Source organism: Physeter macrocephalus, chromosome 8 (assembly GCF_002837175.3).
Source record: "Physeter macrocephalus isolate SW-GA chromosome 8, ASM283717v5, whole genome shotgun sequence".
Classification (NCBI taxonomy): Eukaryota; Metazoa; Chordata; class Mammalia; order Artiodactyla; family Physeteridae; genus Physeter; species Physeter macrocephalus.
In genome coordinates this window covers 69,136,802-69,161,034 of record NC_041221.1, presented here as the reverse complement: position 1 = coordinate 69,161,034, position 24,233 = coordinate 69,136,802, and the positions used below count along the sequence as shown (strand labels likewise).

General features: G+C 38.2%; 2 protein-coding genes across 6 annotated transcripts in view; one reads left to right on the top strand and one right to left on the bottom strand.

The window, feature by feature from the left end:
- Positions 1 to 6,212, bottom strand: part of NLN (neurolysin) — a 104,237-nt gene extending 98,025 nt beyond the window's left edge. For 2 of the 3 annotated variants that reach the window (XM_007103303.4, XM_007103300.4), the window contains exon 1: positions 6,012 to 6,194. Coding sequence is in view for 2 of the 3 variants with exons in the window: in XM_007103300.4 (XP_007103362.1) it covers positions 6,012 to 6,052 (41 nt within the window). In the remaining variant the exon portion in view is untranslated. Of the gene's footprint in view, positions 1 to 6,011 lie in introns of all 3 variants that reach the window. The other variant, XM_007103299.3, reaches the window with a different exon arrangement.
- A 108-nt stretch (positions 6,213 to 6,320) lies between these two features.
- Positions 6,321 to 24,233, top strand: part of SGTB (small glutamine rich tetratricopeptide repeat co-chaperone beta) — a 50,307-nt gene continuing 32,394 nt past the window's right edge. For all 3 annotated transcript variants that reach the window (XM_007103305.3, XM_007103306.3, XM_007103304.3), the window contains exons 1-5: positions 6,321 to 6,518; positions 7,649 to 7,770; positions 17,032 to 17,135; positions 20,130 to 20,199; positions 23,751 to 23,850. In XM_007103305.3, the coding sequence (XP_007103367.1) occupies positions 7,671 to 7,770; positions 17,032 to 17,135; positions 20,130 to 20,199; positions 23,751 to 23,850 (374 nt within the window). In that variant the 5' untranslated portion in view covers positions 6,321 to 6,518; positions 7,649 to 7,670. The remainder of the gene's footprint in view (positions 6,519 to 7,648; positions 7,771 to 17,031; positions 17,136 to 20,129; positions 20,200 to 23,750; positions 23,851 to 24,233) is intronic.

Genomic DNA, 24,233 nt, shown 5'->3' with positions numbered 1-24,233 from the left:
GCAGAGAATTGCTTGTTGTGGTGAAACACCTCCAACACATTTGGTGATCAGAAGTGTCAGAAGTGAAGTGTTCTGTGTGAGTAGTAAAGGAGACTCACAGGGGAAGGGAGGACTAGGTTTTCTAGTACAGGTGAGTATAATTTTCCCCTTTCTTGTCTCATCTCCCCGTCTATTTGAGGCACAGGATCACTTTCTCAGGGAGCCCTTTCCTGTCAAATCTATAATGTTGTTCCCACAAATACATATTGGGTAACCCCCTTTGCTGCTTTATTCTTCCTCTTAGCACATTTCCCCATTTAACATACTCTATATTTTCCTTAGCTGTCTCTTCTCCGAAGGTACAGACACAGGGATTTTTGGCTGCTTTATTCACTGCTGTGTCCCTGGACTAGAATACAGTTTGGCACATAATAGATGCTCAATAAATATGTGGTGAGTGAAGAAATCAGCCAATCAATTCCCAATTTATGGATGAGGAAACAGACACAGAGAAGTTAAGTAACTTTGCCTGAGATCACAGTGCTAGTCAGTGGCAGAGCCAGAATACAAATTTAGGCAAACTGGCTCCAGATTACTATAGCCTGTCTAGACTAGTCTAGACTACTGGGCTACACGCCTTCCTAATGCAGAGCTTGGCATATACATATGTACCCAGTAAACATCAATTTCCTTGGTTCTTCAGGTTTTAATCTAGGTGCCTCATGGAAGTTCTGTGCTTTGTCTTTTTTTTTTTTTTTTTTTTTTTTTTTGCGGTACGCGGGCCTCTCACTGTTGTGGCCTCTCCCGTTGCGGAGCACAGGCTCCGGACGCGCAGGCTCAGTGGCCATGGCTCACGGGCCTAGCCGCTCCGCGGCATGTGGGATCTTCCCGTACCAGGGCACGAACCCGTGTCCCCTGCATCGGCAGGCGGACTCTCGACCACTGCGCCACCAGGGAAGCCCTGTTCTTTGTCTTAATGAAAGAGGTGACAGAAAAACAACAACAATAATAAAAATAAATATTCCTTTACAACTTTTAAAAATCCATTTTTATAAACAATCTCAGTCTAGCTTTTGATAATTGTACTTAAAACCTTTTCTTTATTAGTCGATTTTTCTTTTTCTAGCACCATTGCTCTAAAAATTGGGGGCATATATCTAATGGATTTGGGGGGAGAATTTCGATTTTATTTAATTACAGTCAGATATATAAATATTGCTAAATTTATTAATGACTGTAACTTAATTTGTCTAAGACTTCCCATATGAATAAATTCTCACATCAGACAACAAACAACTTTTATTATAAGAGAAGTTTCCACTTATCAAATTGGTAAGGATAAAAAATATTAAAATGCTCAGTGTTGGTAAAGGTGTAGGAAACTAACATCGCATATTCTGCTGGTACAAGCATAATATGGTAGAAACATTTTGGAGGAGAATATGTAGTAAGTACCAAAAGCCTGAAAGATACACATACCATTTGATGTACAAATTCCATTGCTAAGGACTCATACTATGGAAATAATTAAGGACTTAGGAAAAAACTTGATAGCTAGAATGTTTATCTAAGCACTGTTACTCATAGCATGAAGTTGGAAATAGTTGATATATCCAGAAGTAGGGATTAATTGGATTCTCATACATCCCCAAATGGACTACATTATAGGTGTTTACATTATGGAGCGATGTTTGTATTACATAAAAACTATAATAGAATAAGTATTATATAATCTCATATTTGTTAAAAAATATGTCTCTACACAGGAAAGGTTTTGGAAGCTATTAATAATTGGTTCTTCTGAATGCGTGGACTGTGTATATTTTCTTTTGCTTATCAATATTTTCTAAGTGTTCTACAAGGAACATGCATTGCTCTCATAATTTCACAAACCAAGTTGCTTTTTTTTAATTGAAAGAGTAAACTAGGGCTATTATAGCTATAATTTGGACTAAGTACTGTTAAATCACTTCTCTCATTTTTTTGACCATGCCATCCATCCCTTACTCCATAATGTACATCACATTTTGCTTGGCTCACATGCTCTGCAATCTGGTCTCTAGGAGGGGAAATTCTTCTGGTTTAATCGTTATGGCAATAAGAGTTGAAAGAAATCTTTGATGTCATTTAATCTAGTCCTTTTTATTTTACAAAATAAGGAATTCAAGAGAAATCCGAGAAATTGGGTGATTTAATTAAGGTCACAACGCTAGTTGAACAGCAACTACAATTCAATCTCCAGATCCTCAGTCTACTTATTCCCAAGAAATTGGCTAAATACCCCCATCAATGATCCTGGCTGCAAAGCTGGGTTTGGGAAATGGGTATATAGCAACTATAACAACAGGAAAACCCAAAGAGAAATCATAAGCCAGTTGAGTAAAAACCTAGTTACTCATATAACACTAAAATGAATTCCCAAGTGTCAAAGGAAACAGGAAAACAATCAGGAGTACATAGAGGGCCTTCCATGTGGTCGGTCAAGTACTGACTCCTTTAGGAAGATACAGGTTTTGAAACAGAGATTCTGCGATTAAGTCACTCACAAGAACCATGGGTGGATGACTACTACTACTGTAGAGTATGTTGATTAACTGCAATATATGCCCTTAAATAACAAAATAGTTAATATATTTATGGTAGATTGCTAAGTAACAAAAGAGTTAATATATTTATGGTAGATTGCTAGCTTCTAAAAAAGTAATAATTGTACGGCTTTTTACATTTATTTTCTTCCATGCATAAACAAAGAATATGCATAACACATACCAGTGGTTCTCAAAATGTGGTCTGCAATCCTATGGGGAGTGGTTCTTGAGACCACTTCAAGGAGTATGTGAGGTTGAAAGTATTTCATAAAAATACTAAGACATTATTTACCTTTTTCACTTGGTTGACATCTGCACTGACGGTGAAAAGCAATGGTAGATAAGATTGTTGGCACCTTAGAACAAATCAAGGTAATGGCACCAAACTGTCCTAGTAGTCATTATATTCTTCACTGCCACTCCCTCATGCTAAAAATAATGTAAATTTCACTTTAGAATGTCCTTGATGAGATAGTAAAAATTATTAATTTTATTAAATCTCAACCATTAAATATATGTGTGGCAAAGTAGGCATAAAGTGCACTGGCTGAATACCTGAGTACAATGGTTGTCCAGAGGATTTGGTTGTGCAAATTAAAAGCACTTGTGCAACTGACTGAATTATGAACTGAAATAGCTGCTTTTCTCATGGAACACCATTTATACTTGAAAAAGTGACTGACAGACAAACCATGGTTACTCAGACTTAAGTGTTTCGCAGAAATCCTCTCAAAAATGTAACACAGTAAGGCTGTCACTTCAAGGAAAACAACTGATAGTATTTGTTACCGATGATAAAATTTCAGCTTTCAAATGAAAATTAGAATTTTGAAAAATTGTATCTGCCACCATGAGCTTGCCAGCTTTCTAGTATTTGAAGACTTTTATGATGGGATGATGATATTAAGGAATATGATTATTTGATAATGTAAAATATGTCAACATTAGGAAGCTATGTATAACACAGTGAGCCACTATTTTCCAAATGAATAGTGTTTGATATTACAAAATCATGCATAGGTAAGAGACCCATTCCAAGTGAAAGAGAGACCTATGGATTTTCACGTAACAGTAAGAAAAAGTACGTTGATAGTTTCATATTTCACATTGCAACCATTCTTAAAAAAACTACCCCTTGTCAAACTTTGATGTGATATCAAAGAATACTCATGATTATCTAAAAAGTCTATTAAAATTAAAATACTTTTCTTTTTCCAACTACATATGACAGGTGGGATTTTCTTCATCTTCTTAAACCAAAACGAACCAGTGCAACAGAATAAACACGTTAGCAGATATAAGAATCCAGCTACCTTCTAATAAGTCACACATTTGTTTTGCAAAAATGCAAAACAATGCCACTCCTAGGATGGTTCTTATTTAAAAATAAATAAATAAAACAAGTGTTGATGAAGATGTGGAAAAACTGGAACTCTTGTGCTTTGCCAATGGAGTGTAAAATGGTACAGCTGCTGTGGAAAACAGTAAGGTGGTTCCTCAAAAATTAAACAAAGAATTATCATGTGATCCAGTAATCCTCCTTCTAGGTACCTATCCCAGAGAATTGAAATTAGAGACTTAAACAGAAATGTGCATGCCAATGATCATAGCAGCATTACTCAAAGTAGCCAAAAGGTGGAAACAACCCAAAGTCCATGGATGAACGAGTGGACAAATAAAATGTGGTATATCCAGACAACAGAATACTACTCAGCCTTAAAAAAGAAGGAAATTCTGACACATGCTACAACATGAAGCTTAAAGACATTATGCTAAGTGAAATAAGCCAGTTGCAGAAGAACAGATATTGTAAGATTCCCCTAGTATGAAGTACCTAAAATAGTCGAATTCAAAGAGACAGAAAGAATAGTGGTTTCCAGGTACTGGAAGAGGGGATAATGAGGAGTTTCAGTTTGGGATGATGAAAAAGTTCTGGAGATGGATAGTGGTAATGATTACATAACAATGTGAATGTACTTAATGCCACTGAATTGTGCACTTAAAAAATGATTAAAACGGTAAATTTTATGTATATTTGACCACAATTAAAAATAAAAACCCAAAGGAAAAAAAATCCACAATACCACTCTTCTCACTGATTTTTTTGGATACGTTTTGGAAAATAGTTATTTTTTGTTAAAAATGTTATTTATGCATGCAATGCATTTATTACTGCTTTAAAAATAAACTAATAAATACTTAAAAAATCTCCCTGGTTTCATTTCTAATATGGTAAATATGGAAAGATATAACCCACATAAACAGAAGCTCTTAGGTCCTCAGTAATTTTTGAGTGCTAAAGAGGTCCTGAGACCAAAAAGTTTGAGTACTGTCATATATGAAATTTATTCTCTCTTCTCAGACCTGCGTTATAGGAAGATATATATTTCTTCATTTGTTGGTATAGCTTCATTTGAGAGCTATACCACTTGCAGCCTGCAGACTAAAAGGACAGCCTGAAATATGGTTAAAATCATCACATTAACTCTTTATGATCACTACTGTCCTCAGATGCGCCAAAACTATAAGGACTGAGCAGCCTAAAGCTCCACACAGATGAGTGGCAACAGAAAACTGTTAAAAAGCTTACAGGCTGATTGCTAGGTTCTCAAGTGGTTTCATAAGGATCTAGCAAGAAACACATATTTCCCTTTTTCTGTTGGTTCTTCATTCAGATTTTCAGTTCAAAGCTAGATTTGGGAATGCGGGTGGTAGTGGCATTGTTTCTGAAAACCATTCCATCCAGCGCATCCGTGCAAAGAATTTAATTCTCTCACCATCTTGCTACTGGTCTATGGCACAGGGGTGTGGCGAGGGCGCTAAGGAAGCAGTCCAAAACAGCAGCTGGGGCTGCACCAAACCGTGTCCAAGCAATCATTTCCTCCATTTGGGGCCAAGTCAGTTAGCCCCGGCCAGAGGCCGAATGTTTTATGGGAAGTAAATAAAAAGGAAATTAGAAAGCATGGACGGAAATAAGCAGCAAAATCATAGCGGCTGCATCTAGTGCGAGTGTTAAACGATGTGTATACTAACGATGTGCATGAGGGGTAAATGAGAATTGTTATTCGAGTCTACAGCTGCTGGCACTGTTAACGACAGGTCTGCAGTTCTGGATGGGGACGAAAGTCAAATGATTTTCTTATCCCGACCATCTTTCTGCATTCGTTTTGGGCTGGGCCTGGGACCAGTCTCACTGTTGGCAGCTGAGGCAGTCCCAAACAAAGGGGAATGGACGCCCTCTCAAGGGAGCGGATGAAGGAAAGGTGGCCCCAAGTTCCCGGGCCAGGTATCCCTCGGGGTAGACCATGCGGACTGTGGGGAGGGAGGGTTCCAGGAGCGTCGGAGGGGTGCTGTCTGGAAAGGCTGGGCGGAGGTGCCTGGCAGTGACGGGGCAGAAGACCCCGCTCTGCCCAAGGTCAAGGTTAACCCGCGCACGGAAGGTACCTGTGGAGGCTTCGCACAGCCGAAAAGCACTGGGCGATCATGGGAGCGCCGAAAGGCGACGGCGGCTGAGGGCGCGCTGTCCTCCGGTTTGGGGGTGGGGGACTCGGGACGCCGGGAAGCCGCGCGGCGGCCTAGCAGAAGAGGCAAGAGCGGCGGCGGCAGCAAGCTCCGCCTGAACCCTTCCACGTGCTGCAGCCCCAAGCGGGCGCCCACTTCAGCCCCGCCCCGGCCTGCGCCCTGCCCCGCCCCGCCCCGCGCCCGCTCCGCGTCCCGCCCTGTGCGTCTTGCACCGCCCCGGGGGCGGTTCTGGTGAGGCTCATCAGCCGGGTTGAAGCGCACAGCTGGGTGGGCTAAGGGGCGGCGGCGGTCTGGGAGCCGGGGAAGTTTGGGCCAACGCTCGCAGTGCTGCGCTTCGAAGCCAGGCTCAAGCCCGGAGAATCAGGGGGCGACGGACCGATTTACCGACGCCCTCGGGCCCGCTGCCACCGTCTCGCGTCCTCTTCTCTGGTAAGGGGCTTCTGTATGGGAGGGGTCCGTCTCCCGCCGCCCCAGACCGGGCCTGCACCGCGCACCCGCAGCAAACCTCGTCAGGGCCAAGGCGAGGCCTGGGTACCGAAGGGAGGGAGATGGAGGTCGATGTGTTCTGGGGAGAGGTAGGGGGAGAAGCCCGGAGGAGGTTGCCCTTCTCCATTTCCCCTCGCACCTCCCCACCCCATTCTTTTTTCACCCTTCTGCCCTGGGGCCTTATTTAGTACTTGCAACCCCGTGGCCTATTGGCTGGGCTCGCTTTTAAAATAAGCACACAAATAATAAACGTCCTAGTGGTGGGTACCACACCCTGGCTTTGAATTAGGGAACCTGGGGAGCAGATGGATGATTCGATTTAGTGGAAATAAGCCATTAATGCATGATGGCCCTGCGCCACTGTTTGGATGCGATAGTATTCCATGTGAATTAACATGACCCAGAGCTTCCAGTTTGTCCACGAGAGCACAGCTACTGCAGAGAGCATTGGTCGGTTTGTAGTATCCATCGACTTAGGCGATGATTTTCTGACATGTCTTGATTAAATAGAAATGCCATTTTTATTAAAAATGACACTCAATGGCTGAATAACCTTTCCCTAATATATTTCCTCATCACATAACTGTCTCCACCTACAAAAGTAGGTGGAGTGTAAATTGTGCATACATTTGAAAAAAATCTCATGAAACAGAGGAAAATACTCAGCGTGGATCAGCTTCTGAGTCAGCAGTATGAAATCTCCCTCAACTTAGTACTAAAGCCTTTTGGGGATTTCTATATCTGCATCTATACCCCTGTTCTTTTCTGGATCTGTACCATATAAACTGTTAAGATACAGTGAACTATTCAGTGAGAATCTAAGCTATGTTGTACATGTTTTGAGAAAGATTTTACTTTTGCAAGTTTTAACATAACCTAATATTACTGGGTGTAAATGAAAATCATACATTAGCATATCTATACTTTGTGCTCTCTTGACTCTTTAAAAAGAAAGGAGTGAAGATAATACAGGCTTTTTACTTTTAATGTAATTTATGACACTTGTGATTTATAATCTTCTTCACTGATTCTTTAAAATTACTTATTTTAGTGTTTTCCTTTTTCTTATCAAGGAAAAGTGTTTAAACTTTAAAAATGTCATCCATCAAGCACCTAGTTTATGCAGTTATTCGTTTCTTACGGGAACAAAGTCAGATGGATGCTTATACTTCAGATGAGCAAGAAAGTTTGGAAGGTAGGCACCTGTTCTCTATGTTCATTTGTGTTATAATTGTAAATAAAGACTAAAATAGCTATAAGCGTGACTTTATGATCTGTTGTATCAAAATCAGAACATTTTGTTGATTTTTCAAGGAGACCTTATAATAAGGTTATGGTGTTTTCATTCTCTGAGGCTTGTTTTGTTTTTTTCAATTAACAACAAGAGGACTATTGTTTTTTATTTATTTTAAAAATTATTTTATTTTATTTTATTTATTTTTAGCTGCATTGGGTCTTGGTTGCTGCACGTGGGCTTTTGGCGAGTGGGGGCTACTCTTCGTTGCGGTGTGCGGGCTTCTCATTGCGGTGGCTTCTCTTGTTGCGGAGCACAGGCCCTAGGGCACTCAGGCTTCAGTAGTTGTGGCTCGCGGGCTCAGTAGTTGTGGCTTGCGGGCTCCAGGGCACAGGCCCAGCAGTTGTGGCGCACGGGCTTAGTTGCTCCGTGGCATGTGGGATCTTCCCGGACCAGGGTTCGAACCCGTTTCCCCTGCATTGTGGATTCTTAACCACAGCGCCACCAGGGAAGCCCAACTGTTGTTTATTTATTGAACAACTATTGTGTGTCAGAACTATGCTATTCATATTGTAGTGAAATTTTTCTCCACAGTAACTGTTAAGTTAGTTATTATCTGCATTCAACAGATAAGTAAATGAAAGCAGATAAAATAATATAACATAGCTAATATGTGACAAAGCTGAGAACCCGTTTCCCCTGCATTGGCAGGTGGATTCTTAACCACAGCGCCACCAGGGAAGCCCAACTGTTGTTTATTTATTGAACAACTATTGTGTGTCAGAACTATGCTATTCATATTGTAGTGAAATTTTTCTCCACAGTAACTGTTAAGTTAGTTATTATCTGCATTCAACAGATAAGTAAATGAAAGCAGATAAAATAATATAACATAGCTAATATGTGACAAAGCTGAGATTTAAATCCTGGTTCTTACCTTGAAGATCTTGTTGTCTCTTTCTAATAGGAAAGCATCCAGTTTAGAGTCAATATATGAAAACACCTTAGTCATCATAAAAGCGCTATGCAAGTCTAATAATTATATCACTATTAAGCTCTGATAACGTCCTCTTGGGGGACTTGAAATAAGAGGATTTCACCCTTGTCTATGTTAGCTTTAAGTATTAGATTCAGTAATCTGTAAAGTTGAGCAGGACTTGGATGATAGCATCACATGTTTCCTTGACACCATCTTTTGTGCTTCATGTTTATGCATTAGAAAATTTAAATTCAGTATAGCCATAACAAGATAGAATTCTGCAGCTGGGCTTGTGGAGTTTCAATGAGCCCATCTTCCTTGTGGCCTAAAGATTTAATTATTGCAATGAGACAGTACATTTGAGAGAATTTAATAAAAGTACAATTTGAATTGCCCATCTCGAGCTGTTTCTCCTCTAAAGGGGACACATCTATTAATTTCAGCAAGTACTTCCCTTGTGAATATGCTTTTAGGAAGTTGGGATGAAAATTGGGCATTTGCTCTAAATCTGCTTGCAATCTGGTGAGATTATCTTTCCAGGTGGCAGTGAGAGGAGCTGGTGACACACAGTTGGAGATTGCAATCAGTCCATTAGGGTCTTTTTGTCCTCCTTGATGGTTAGACTATTGTGAAGATAAAGGCGACTGGTTATCTAAGGCAAATGTTGTTTATGGTGCTCTGTAGCAAACAGATAAATGGAATCATTTAATAAAAGATGTTTTTATCTCATCAAAGGCAGTATAATACTTTTAAGGGCCAGAAAGAAAATTGAGAGTTTTTTAAAAACCAAGATGTTGTGTCCTATTTTTAGGATGGTATTTGGCCAAAACTATGTGCCTTCAGCTGTGTGTTATATATGGCAGTCAGAAGTGGTGCCAATTGTTTTTGACCAACCCCTATTTTTGACTCTGTGAGTCTAACTTAATTGAACATGAAATCATGTGGAAATGTCTGCCCACCTTCCAGACATTTAAAACAGCGCTAGGAGGACTTCCCTGGTGTCGCAGTGGTTAAGAATCTGCCTGCCAGTGCAGGGGACACAAGTTTGAGCCCTGGTCCAGGAAGATCCCACATGCCTAAGATCCCACAAGCCTGTGCGCCACAACTACTGAGCCTGCGCTCTAGAGCCTGCGAGCCACAACTACTGAGCCCATGTGCCACAACTACTGAAGCCCGCATGCCCTAGTGCCCGTACTCCACAACAAGAGAAGCTACCGCAATGAGAAGCCTGTGCACCGCAAGGAAGACAAGCCCCCGCTCGTTGCAACTAGAGAAAGCCTGCGTGCAGCAATGAAGATCCAATGCAGCCAAAAGTAAATAAATAAATAAATAATAAATAAATAAAATAAAAAAGCCCTAGGAGAGGAGCCTAAGTTCTCATACCAGCTTTACCACTACAGTGAAGCTGATGTATTATCAGCTTTGAGCCTTGTCATCAGGTTATGTCACTCACTCCTAATTATTGTCATCTGCTGACATCTGCTTCATGTTTTGACTATGGTGGCTCCTGCTCACTGTCTCTCTGGCAGTACTCCTGTCTTAATTCTTGGCAATTGTAATACATTCATACATGATTCTTCCAGTTCTCTCCCACTTGGTTCCTTGACCTTCTCTACTCCAGTGATCTCAACCACTTTCACTTGCTTGGTCATACCCTAGACCAGTGGTTCTCAATTTGGGGCAATTTTGTAGTAGCTGGAGGTATTTTGGTTGTTACGACTGGGGGGCTGGTATTATTGACATCTAGTTGGTAGAGGCCGTGGATGCTGCTAAAGATACTGCAAATGCTCAGGACAGTCCTGAGCAATAAAGAATTGTCCAGTCCAAAATGTCAGTAGCTGCTGAGGTTGAGAAACTCTTCCCTAGACCTTGTTATTGTTATTCTCCATAATCTCTATCCTAAACATTTCACTTCTGCTGCCTGTCTTTCCAGCTCACTCCCTATAGAATCCCTACCCCAACAATTCTTTGACCTACCAATACCTCCAAGCTATTGATCCCTTACCTTTTCACACCCCTCTTCTCACCCAGCTTAAATTCCATTGTTGATCATTATAATCATGCTGGTGTATATGGCTCCCTTTCTTGTAAAACCCAACCTTGTTTGAATCCAGCTAGCCACCTACTCCATGCCCATATCCATGTGACTTTGTATAGATGGAATGAAACACCCAGCTTTACTGACTAGTCCCACTTTGAGTTCATGACCGTGAGCCTCAAGTGGACCTTTAATGCTGCCCTCTTTCCAAGTTCATTCATATTTTTGCTCTCTAGATGAGCACTTTAACACTTTCTCATGCCTTCTCAAAACCCCAAACCTCCTCCCCTGTACTCACTTTTTGTTGATGACCTTGGTTCTTACTCCATCAAGAAAATTGAAGTAATAAGAAAACAACTTCCGCAGAGTCTCTCTGCCCCATCTACCCACCTACCAGCATCTATACTCACATACTCTGCCTGTCTGCCTGTCTAACTATTACCATATACTATGGATTAAATACTTGTGTCCTCCCAAAATTCATATGTTGAAACCTAATGCCCAGTGTGATGGTATTAAGAGGTGGGGTCCTCATGACTGGGATTAGTGCCCTTATGAAAGAGACCCCAGAGAGCTCCCTGACTCCTTCTACCATGTGAGGACACAGCAAGAAGGTGCTGTCTGTGAACCAGAAAGTAGGTCCTCACCAGATGTTGAGTCTGCTGGCACCTTGATCTTGCACGTCCCAGTCTCCAGAACTATCAGCCACCCAGTCTATGGTATTCTGTCATAGAAGCCCAGGCTGACTAAGATACCATAGATGAACTATCCATTGTCCTTTCTAACTGAAACCCCTTTACTCGCAGACTGGATTCCATCCTGTCTCACCTACTCCAGGCTCTCACTCTAGTTATTTTACCCTCCTTGTCTTACATGAGCAAATTTTCAATCTCTTCTAGATCATTTCCATCAGAGTATAAACTTTCTCCCTTCTTAAAAATTCAAAAACAACAATTAATTACTCTTGCCATACTACTACCTACCCCTCCCCCCACTGAAATATTGCCTCCTTTTTTTGTCTCTCTTTTACTGGAAAGCTCTTTGAAACAATTGTCTATACTTGCTTTCTGCAATTCCTCTCCTGTCCTTCCTTCCTAATATTTATTTATTTATTTATTTATTTATTTATTTTTGGCTGCGTTGTGTCTTAGTTGCAGCATGCGGGATCTTTTGTTGCGGCGTGTGGGCTCTTCGTTGTGGCATGTGGGCTTTTCTCTAGTTGTGGCATGTGGGCTCCAGAGCTCGTGGGCTCTGTAGTTGCGGCACATGGGCTCAGTAGTTGCGGTGCATAGGCTTAGTTGCCCTGCAGCATGTGGGATCTTAGTTCCCCAACCAGGGATCGAACCCACATCCCCTGCATTGGAAGGCAGATTCTTAACCACTGGACCACCAAGGGAAGTCCCATCTCCTACTCTTTCTTAAGTACTCCAGATAGGCCTTTGCCTCCATCTCTCCACTCATACTGTTCTCTTCAAGGTCATCAGCAATTTCTGTGTTAGGTAGTTCAATGGTCAGTTTTCAGTCTTCATCTGACTTATTAACTGCCTCTGATAAAGTTGATGGTTCCCTCATCCCTCTCCCCCATATACTTTATTCACTTGGCTTCCAGGATACCTCATACTCTCTTGGTTTTCTTCTAATCTCATTGTTTGCTCTTTCTCTGTTTCCTTTGCTTGTTCCTCTTGTTTTCCCTCACCTGGAATATCCAGGGTCCAGTGCTTGATCTTCTTCTCTTCATTATCTGCACTCGCTTTTTTGATGATACAGTTCAGCTTCTTGGCCTTAAATATTCTTTTTTATATGCTGATATCTCTCAAATGTATATGCTGATATCTCTCAAATGTATACCCTGAGGTCAGACCTTTCTCCTGAACTCCAGACTTCTATATCTAACTGCCTACTAGCTATCTCCACTTATATATCTAACGGGCATCTCAAGTTGAACATTTCCAAAACTGAACTCCTGTTCCTCCCACCCAAAATCTGTTCTATTCCACAACTTCCCTAACTCAGTTGATGACAACTCCATCTTTTCAGTTGCTCTGGCCAAAAGTTTTGTTATCATTCTGGACTCTTGTCTTTCTCTTAGACTCTGCATCTAACTGTTCAATAAATCTTGTTGGCTGTGACTTCAAAGGATATCTTGACTTTTTCCCACCTCCACTGATATTACCCCTGGATAGAACTAAGTATTTATTTTACTGTGATGGCCTCTAACTGGTCTCTCTGCTTCTATAATTGCTGCTTCATTGACTTTTCTAAACGCAGCCACCAGTGATCCTTTAAAACAGACTGTGTCATATTCCATCATTTTTCCCCTCAAAATCTTGCAGTGACTCTTCATGTTACTCAGTCATTGTTTAAAGGATCTATATAATTTGGACTTCTGTGATGTGTTGTTCACAAACTCCTCCTCTTTCTCATTTGACTTTAGTCAAATTAGCTTCCTCACTCTGAATGCACCAGATGAAATGCACCAAATGCTCTTTCCTAAAGGCTTTTGCTCCAGTTGTTTTCTCTGCCTGGAATGTTCTTCCCCCAGATAATGGTAATATCCCCATCTCCTTCAAGTCCTCTTTTCTGAATGAGGCCTTCCCTGAGCATGCCATTAAATCTGCAGCCTGCTTCCCTGCTCTGCTCCCCACACTCCCATCCTCTTCACCCTGTTCTACTTTGTATAGTTTATTGTTTACAGTCTACCTTTCCATCCCCCACTGCAATGGCAGCCCCAAGCAGTCAGGAATCTCTTCTGTTTTATTCACTGTTATATACAAAGCTCCTAGAAAAGTGCCTGACAGATGATAGGTGCTCAATAAATATTTGTTCAATTGAATTGATGAATTGAATCAAGTGATCCTGGGCATCTCACTCATTTGGTCTGTAACTTAATTTCTAAGTCTGTTAGGTGGAGATCTCTGCCCCCTCCATCTAACAGATCTGTCAAGACAATCAGAATTGGTGATGGCAGGTAATATAGCATATGGAAGCTTTAGTATGAAGTGCTGTATAGATGGGATATGATATTATTGAGAATTCTTCGCTTGTCCTTCTCCTTATCAGTACCAAACAGACTATTATTGTTTGGTGTTAAAGTGGAGCAAAATTGTATATAGAATTTCTTTAGATTTTTATGATTTATTCCTGAGTATAACCTTATGAAAGGAGGATCACATATAATAATCCCTGTTTCATAAATGAAAATCTTGAGGTAAAAGTAAGATAAATTATTGCACCCAGGTTATTAGATTTTTTTTTTCTGGATTAATAATGATAATGAGAGTGCTGAGTTCCAAGGCTGTGGTGGGTTTTTTCACTAAACCATTTATCTCTCTAAATATGTGTTAGTGTTGAACACTGAACATTTTGGCAGCAAGTTTATGTATCAAAACAATTGTGTTTACTTAATGTGGAATCTAAAATAGTCAAATGCATAGAAGCACAGAGCAGAATGTTGGTTGCCAGGGGCTGGGGTAAGAGGAAATGAGGAGGTAATGGTCAAAGGGTACAAAGTTTCAGTTATGCAAAATAAATAAGTTCTAGAGACCTACTGTTCAGCACAGTGCCTATAGCTAACTGGATTGTATACTTAAAATCTAGTAAGAGGGTAGATCTTACGTTGTGTTCTTAACACACACACACACACCAATAAAGGGGACAAGAGGAAATGTTGGGAAGTGATGGGTATGTACATGTCTGTGGCCTTGATGGTGTTGACGGTTTCACGGGTGTATACTTATCCCCAAGCTTGTTGAGTTGTGTCCATTAAATACGTGCCGCTTCTTACATGTCAATCATACTTCAGTAAAGTGATTTTAAAACAAACGAACAATTGTGTTTAAAAAAACCCAAACAGCCACCTCCTTTAGTAATACTTGATTGTGTCTAGAATGTGATAGATCTGTGTTCTAAGGTTAGTGGCAGCAGAGGTAAAGGAGCTGGACTGGATTGCCTCAACAAGTTAGAGTGTAAAAATCCCTCATATTTTTATGTGGACTTTTCCCCTGTCAGTGTTTAGCTGTGAAATTCCAAGCTCTGGTTCTGGTTAAGGCCTCGGTTGGGTTCTATCCACCTTTCACATGGCTGTGAATTAATGTTTTGGGGGGAATAAGTGCTGTCTTCTGCAGATTTTATTGTTTCCATTTCCTCTGAAATTAAACTGTTACTTCCACTGTAAACAAAGACGTAGATTAAATTTATTGAGCATCTATTATTTGCCAGGCTGTGTTAAAGTCAAAAGATAAGTAAAATGTAGGCCTCATTGTCAAGGAGACAGTCTAAAATGGGAGACCGATGTTTTAAGTGCATGTAATGTAGTATGTGTGATAAGTACGATACTAGAAGCATGTACAAGCTAGCTACATGGCACAGTAAAGTAAATGACCAATATGATAAGGGAAGAAAGATGCCGATCAAAAAGAAATATATACATATACATACATGTATTATTATTAATAATAATTGATTTTTAATTAATTGTCTTCATGGCAATGAGAGCCTGTTTTCTTGTGGCCCAGTATGTTTAGTGCAAGTACAACTGAAGTACAAGAACAACTACTTAGCAAGGATAGAAAGGGAGAGAATGAGGTTTGGGTAAACAGTGCATTATTTTCTTTCTAAAAGACACTTTGACTTTTGGTAGTTGGTAACTCAGTTTGTTATTCAGTCCCTTTTCTAAGGAGAATTGATCTGTGGATAGTGATAGTGATAGTGTTTCTTTTATGATAGAGGTAATTTTCTCAGGACCATAATGTGTCTTTTAAAAGTCATACACAAATGTAATTGGATCTATAGTAAGTCAGAGTAAGACAGATATCCTATGATCTCTCTTATATGTAGAATCTAAAAAATAAATAATAATAATAATTAAAAACCCAAGCTCATAGATACAGAGAACAGATTGGTGGTTGCCAGAGACAGGGAGTGGGGAATGGGAGAATGGGTGACCTGTTTTTAATTTTTGTTTTTGGTTTAAACAAACTGAATTTAAAAAAAAAAAGTCATACACAAATGTAAGTGAATCTATTCCACACTGTCTAGAAGTACCCTGGACATTTTGGCTACATCCCCATCTTGTTGAGCCAGAAGAGAATTCTTTTTCAAAGGAGAGCACTCTCAGGATAAGAATCTGCCTCCATTCCCCTCAGTGAGGACTTGTAAAAAGGGCAGGATATGCTTTCTTCTCTGTTTTTGCCCTAGTTTAGCCTCCTTGTTTGTTTAGGTCATTGATGTAGGAACCCATAAATGGGTTCCTGGTTTTTTGCTTCCATTTTCTCCCTCAGCTTCCCTCTCTAATTCATTCTCAGCATTCTTACTAGACTTTTAGTTCTAAACACAAATCCAGTTATGTTGTTCTCTTTCACTAAAATCTTTAATGGCTCTCCATTTGCCCATAGCATCAAATCCTTTAAAATAGTCAAATGTCCTTTAAAAATATTATTTAAGGTGCCTCGTCATCCAGTGACAGACTTTGTTCTAGCATAATCACCCATCATGTCTTTCCACCCAGTCTGTACCCTAGCCATACTGGTTATTTTGTCATACATCAATGTGGATGAGGCACCTGTAGACATTTAACATGCCATGTACTTTACTTACTGTGTTTGTCTGCCTCCTTCTATTAAGGGTGAGCTTCATCACGTGAATCGTGATTTTTGTGTTAGGTTAACTGTTGTATCTCTACCACCTTATAACAGCACCTTGCACATAGTAGGTGCTTGGTAAATTTGCATGCCTGAATGAATTTTTAAAAGCCAAACTATTTTAACATAAGTAAGTACACCAGGATTAATATTTAGTGTTTCCTATGTGCCAAAGACTGTTTCTCTTACTATTTTTAATCAGGTTGAGAATTCTGTTTCTCACATTAAAAAAGATAATTTTTAAAGTTTTATTCAAGATACTGGTAATGGGAAATATGTTGTTAATGACGTGCTTTAAGAAGAATATGATGTAATACATATACTGAGAAATTATATTCTAGGTAACATTTTTATTTAAGTGAGGAATAAGAAACTAAGTTGTCTTCCCTCAATAGCTGGTCTATAAACAGAAATCTTTATGCAGATGAACCATTTAGTTTTCCATATGTTCTGTGATGAAAATGATGAATTACCACAGATTGCAGAGTGCAGATTTCTACCAGAAAAAAAGGTTGTTTCTTTTTTTAGGTTGCTAATTTTTTTTCACTATTAAAATTTATTTCAAGTTGCAATTCAGTGCTTGGAGACAGTTTTTAAAATCAGCGCAGAAGATACACATCTAGCAGTTTCACAGCCTTTGACAGAAATGTTCACAAATTCCTTCTGTAAGGTAAGCTGTCTTTGTTTTCTCATTAGTATCTCATTATCTAAGTATGACTGCAGTATTATGTTGGATTGTTAATATTTGAGGGGCCAGGCTTTAAGTAACTAACTTCTTCCTGGGTATAAGATAGTTGGTCCACATGGATGATTTGGGACCTAAAATATAACTTTTAATGTGCTTTAGATTTTCATATTAGTAACTCTTCTCATCCTCTCACCTTCTTTTATATTTAATGATATATCATAGTTGACTTTTTAAGTCCTTTACAGTATCGGGGTGTTTTTAGATTTCTGACATCTGAATTGATATGCCCCGAAAACATGAAATACAAGTTAAAAGTAAAAGTCTTAATGTTTAGGAAGAAACCATATAGAAAAGGAATCATCAGGAATTGCATCATCATTTTGAAGCATAGTTTATCAAATTTGGCCATTAATGGGGCTCTTTAAACTGGGAAAGGTTCAGGGTCATTGTGCAAAACCAAGACTGAAATCCAAGTGTTCTGATCCCTGCTCCCTAGGACTGTTTACATGGTCTCTGGTTTCTGACCTTTTCAAGAAAGATGGACTATAAGATTGAAAAATCTTAAGGCTAGTGAGTTTAGGGCCCCAGGGGGACCGCCCACATGGTTTTTCATTACATTTTGGTGCCATGTGAACCTCTTGTATTATTCTAACTCTGTATTCAAGCTTCAGTACAGAATGAGGAACTCAGGAGAGGAGCCGAAACATGCAGGGTATACTTCAACTTGGCAGAGACATGGCTGAGAATACTGCACAGACTGTTTCTAGAATTTGTTGGGAAGACGTTCTTAGCGTTGCAGTGAAAATGGTAATTTGGCAGTAAACTGCTCCCACTTTTTATACTTGGAAAAAGGATAATACAGTTATATATTAATTCATCAAACAGATGAATTCTAATTATCTGACAAGATGCAAGGAGATAGTGGAATGTCTCTGTGGTCCTTTTCTTCTCTTTGGTTTCTGTGGTTCTTTCATTGTCTGAGCTTATGGCATCCTTAGGGAGCCCTATTTCAGAGGCTGGACATGGCTATGGCAGAAGTCGACCTTCTTTACTCTGAGATGCCCGAGAGGCTTGTGCATGAGACGGCACTTGGATTTGCTCACTCTTTAGCTCCTGTTATCATTGACTAGTACTGAAGAGATCAATACTTTTTTTTTTCCTCCCAGGAAGCTCAGATTGATTGACTAGAGCTCTTTTTTTTTTTTCTATTTCTCTCTGATTGTACTTAATTGTGAAAATTTGTTGCTTACTATTTTAAAAATATAGTTTCTTAAAACTGGCTCCATAGTATATCTACATGGTGTTATTTGTGGTATCAATCCTTTAACACTCCTATTTAACACCTGTGGCTTCATTACGTATGTGTCTGTTAGCAGAGTATCGCAGGGAAAGTCTAAAACTTGTTTGAAGCAGCATCAGGACTGTTATAGTTAAAGAAACTACTGCCTCTCCAATTGTACTTGGTTGTTAAGTTGGACAATTTATTTTTAGGATACTGCTTTTCCCCCAATTAAGTTTATATACTAAAAGGATTCATTCCTTTTATATAAAGTGGATAACACTTGTCCTCACAACATGGGCTGCTCAAATGTATTGAATGAACATGAGAATTAATTTTCAAAGTTGTAAAACTATGGCAATTTCATTAAAATAATTCAAAAGGATTTAGAAGACAGAACAGATTATAATCCATTTTTCAATATGCCATTTTTATGACCCCCCCCCCAAAAGTCACTTTTTTCACATATAAACTGCCTAGGCTTGTTAGAAATTTTGAAGGAGAAGGAACCCTGAAAGCAAGTACTGTAGGGCAGTAATGAGTCTTTGAACTACACTTACATTCTGAGTGGCTATACAGTCAGTGTTTAGTATTGATCTCTACTTATTAAGGCTTCCGTTTTGATTCTATACTTTTTTATACTAATGCTTTATGTTTAGAAAAACTGACTGATAAAGATATTTTAAAAATGAGAACAACTCATATACTTTATAGTGATTTTGTACTTGTGAATACTTGTGTGTAATTAGCACAGTGTATTTCCAATGTTAGAGCTATCAAGTTCATTGACATTTTAGTCAAGACAAAGGTAATGGTGAGTATATTTTAAATATGGTACATAGGTATACTGACTACAAATTATAGTTTTTTGAAAATTATAAACATTTGTGAACTTCAGAGTCAAGTTGAAAAACAACACAATTTAAAAAGAATCTTTTCCCAAAATGGAAAAATACACTGTTACCAGTGCCACTCAAGACATTTCTGAATTTTCATTTAGTTTTCATAAGCACTCTGGTTTGAACCTTATTGAAAAAGAGGTTTGAGGATGATAGTAGGTGCTAAAAACAGGAATCTTATACTGCTTATTATCTTAATGAGGAAATAAATCTATGACCATTGTTTTAAAAAGTTTGGACAATATGGAAGGATATAAAGAAGAGACTGAAAATCCTACTTCCAAATATTCCTACTGTTAACCTTTTGTGTATACCTTTCCAGTCTTTGATTTTCAGCCTGTGTGCATGTGAATGTATGTGCATGTATTTAAACAGTAAGATCATATTATAAATGCTTTTTTTGGTACCTGTGAATTTGACTTTCTCTTAGCATATTAACATTATGTTTCAAAATTTTCACTAAACAATCCTTTGAGCATAATTCTATTACTATTCTTTGTATACTGATTCTGTTTTTGTTTATGAAGTAGGATTTCTAGATACAGTGAAAGCAAGTAAAAAAATTGATTCACAGTTGCCCATTTTTTTCTAGAAAAAATTCCACATATTTGTTTTTCTACTAAAAGTATGTGGGGGGACTTTTTCCCTATTTCTTGCTGACAGTGTTATTTAGATGTTAGATTTCATGACATAGATTTACAGATGATATACTAAATAATTATTACTTTAATTTATAGTTCTCTGGGATGACTCTTTATGTAGCTAAATGGAAGTACATTGTATTTTATTTAATTTCAGAATGACATTCTGCCTCTCTCAAACTCAGTGCCTGAAGATGTGGGAAAAGCTGACCAATTAAAAGATGAAGGTGAATATTTCCTAGAAAAATTACTTATTTAGTAAAGCTTTCTGAAACTCTAGGGAAAGTGACTCTGTCACCCAATAAGATTCTGGTTTATACTGCCAAGACGGGGTTGTCATAAGTCCTCGTGGCATTTGTGAAACAGAAATGAGCCTGGAAATATAGAATGGCTTGTGAACAATATAGGTATGGCTTGCTTCAAGAGAAGCAGATCTGTTGTGAGTAAAACTTGCAAAACAAGTCACTTAAGGGTTGATTATTTGCAACTGTATTTGCTGTGTGTACTCTAGGATCCCAAATTCTTTATGCTTAATCGAAGACATGAAAATGATTTTCAGTATTATTTTTAACTTTTGTGTATTTAGCATTTTTGAGTTCTTTGAAATTTAATATATGTATATGGCACTTAAGGATTTATTAACTAGCACACATGATTACTATGTTATTAAATTTTCTAATAGTGACTATTGAAGCATACTTGATTTTAATAAATAAGTCACCATTGAGGATCTATGTTCAGTTTTTATATCATGTCAGTTTTGTTAAGCTATAGAGGCAAGCCAGGTCAGGCCTACAAGATTTGTACTAAGGAGCTGTAGGGCAGAGTCCTGATCTTTACCAGTGAATGGGAGCCAACGAAGACCCTGTCCTATAGGCAGAGAGTTATTAGGGAATGTGCAATGTTCTGAAGCTGTACACAAATGGTTCAGAACCATTTTCTGGCCTTTTCTTTAGTTTATACTCTGAAGAAGGCAGTTGAGTTTTTTCTTAAAAAAATTGGTTGGTGTCTAAAAAGGTAGATATGGAAAAGAGTATGCTTTTCCTATTCCTCGGGCATGGTCCTTTCTATTAGGTCTATAAATTACACTATATCACTGCTTTTAATGGCTGCATAGTGTTCCATGGTACTGTTAGACCATGATTTACTTACCTAGACAGATAATTTTGTAATCCTAAGTAACACTGTCTTAATATCTTTGTCTATATTTATTTTCACTATTGTGTGATTATCTTCTTTGGATTACATGAGAAAGTGCCGTGTTGCCTACAAATAGACTGGTTTCAGTTTTCAATTTTTTTTTTCCTCTAAGAAATCTTATCACTACAGTGACTTAAAATTTTAGAATTAGGTCTTTCGTAAATTACATGTAAAATAAAGTAACAACCAGATCCTCATTGTCATTTGAATTATAGTATTCCCCAAAGAATTTGCATTTGAACTATCCAGATACAAATGCATTTTTCATATATTATTCTAATTGAAACAATTTAATCTGGTGTTTCTTTTTCCTTCTACTTAGACTTTTGTAGTGTGTGAAATCCTCAGTGATGTAATATATGCTCCACTAACATTTTGCTTTTGCAGCTCTCTTGTTTTAGCTCTAGTACTAAATGGCAAATTGAAATTTTATTTTTGTCCCTCATATTTACTCCCTCTGCATGGCAGAACATTGGGAGACTGCATTCCCTGTAGAGTTTGTTTTGATATAATGAATGTTAGTAAGTTGAGGGTTGGAAGGAGATGCAGAGTGAGGCTCATTTACTCTGGCAGCATGGGTAGACTGAATTACTTACTTTCGGCTTTAACCAAAAGCTCTTATTCTTTGTTTTCACTAAGACATGTCACATCTAAGACATGTTACACATAAAGTTAAAGCAATTGTCATACAGATTTTGCTATTCGTGTGAAAACAAATGGCCATGGTAGACTGTCAAGCATAGGGTTATTACAGGCTGCATGTTATACTTACCTGTGTTAATCACGGCTTCTGGCCAGCTAGTACCTTCCTGGAAGGTTGCTTTCAAATATTTTTGTGTGCTTTGCTTCTGAAGAGCTGCAATAAGATCAGACAAAACCAAGAAGGGTTCATTGCTGTAATTCCCTGCCATGTCACAGAAGTAAAGGCATATCTCAAAGGGTTGTCTTGAGGATTAAAGGAGACAGAAGAGTTCTGTGTATAAATATGGAGTGCTGTGCAGTGCCTAGTTATATTTTTTTTCATAAATATCTGTGTCCTGAGTTTTTGTATATTTAATATTTTCTGACTTGAAGATTTTTATCATTAATATCGCTATAAATATATTTAGTATCTGTACACTTAGTGTGGTTTACGGGAAAAGACATACACTAGGTTTTACTACTACCCAAGAAATGCCATCCCAAGACAAAAAGACCCAATGGCAACAAGAAAATCCACATAACCTGGAGAATTTAAATCTTTTACATGGAAGAAGCAAATCTATTTAAGTACTGAGGCTAATGTAGTTAATTTCTTGCTCAATCATAAGAGCTGTGTAACCTTTTAGCTTCATTTCTTTTGGGGGGTGGAGAACTAAATTAATTTTTTTAGCTTTAAAAAAACAGCTTTATGAGCTGTAATTGACGTACCATGCGATTTACTGTAACATGTATGAATTCATTGATTTCTAGTATGTACACAGAGTTGTGTAGCCATCACCACAATTTTAGAACATTTTATCATCCCAAAGAGAAATTATGTAGAAATCACTTTTTATATTCATTTAGCAATCATTCTTTATATTCATTTCTGCTTCTTAATTTGAAGTAACGTTTGTATGATTTTAGGTACTCTTATCTACCTGTCTTTCCTTTAATCTTACTGTTATCTGCAAATTTTCACTCTCCTCCCATTAAGTAGCTAAAGATCTGTTAAGAAAACAAGGCTAATAGGAGAGCTTCTGGTTCAGAGAAAGCTGGAAGGAATAATAGAGGCTTTTGAGATGTAAACACTTCCTCGTAATCCCAGTGTTTTAAAAATTTCAATTTTGAGCATTGGTTCTTATTAGTGATCATGACACTTTTTTTCCGTTTAATGGATTACAGAAGATAGCCGCAAGAAATCCCTTATTTTGCCGACCAGTCGTTAACGTAGCTAAATTATTGCCAGATGTATCTGCAGAAGCCCTTCCTGAAGATCAGTATGCTGTGGGCTAGCTGTGGTATCTGAAATTCTGTCTTTCTAGAAATTAATCTCCAATAATTTTCTTTAAAAGAGAATCTATCTCTGGAAGGGATAGCACATAAAAATATCTGCCAATGACATTGACATGAGTAGTTTTACTAGCTTACCCTCACCACATGTTCTGAGGGCTTGCTCATCAGCAGGTGCATGTTTTGACAGGGAAGGAGTGGAGGACCAGGTCCAGACTGAGATAGTGATTGTGGAGGGTGGTCCACCTGGAATGGGGTGGGGCAGCTCTAAAAGGAAAGAGAGAGATGAAGATAAGGAAGGTGAGAAGAGATTAGGTTTTGCCAAGAGGTAATCATAATTGTTACACTTACTCACTTACTGAAGTCTGGTTTTATAAGATATTCAAAGATTAATTTTTTAAAGGCTCTCCACTGTTAAAAATCATTCAAACACACTGAAAGCTAAGGGGTATCAACTCTATAGTACAATATAAAATTTATTTCCAGTATGAATGAAAAATCATGTTGCTGACCTTCGTATTACTGTAGTTTCTATGATTAAAATTTATCTTGCAGACTTCTTTTTTCTGTATATTGTACTTACTGTACCTATTGGTTATTTTAGGCAATAACCACATGAAAGAAGAAAATTATGCTGCTGCAGTGGATTGTTACACACAGGCGATAGAATTGGATCCAAATAATGCAGTTTATTATTGTAACAGGTAAACTGGCACTGTTGTGGCAGGTTTACAGTTGTTAAACATTTGCATTAATAACTCTGAAGGAGTTTTTTATAGCTCTGTAAATTTGTTTTTTTATTTAGAAAATTTTGAAAGTTTGGAAACATATAAAAGAAGGAAAAAATAAGCTCATAAATTTACCACTTAGAGGCAACCACTGTTACTAATAACCTTTTGGCATATGTTGTTTGATGTAAGAGTAATCAATTTCAGATTAATCTTTATTCACTAGGCATATCACAAACACGTCCTTATTTTATTTAAATCCTTCATAAACATTATTTAAATGAATACAAATTAGTCTATTATTATCTCTTAATCTTTTTTATATATCTAGCACCTTTCATTGTGGCTGGCAAACAAGC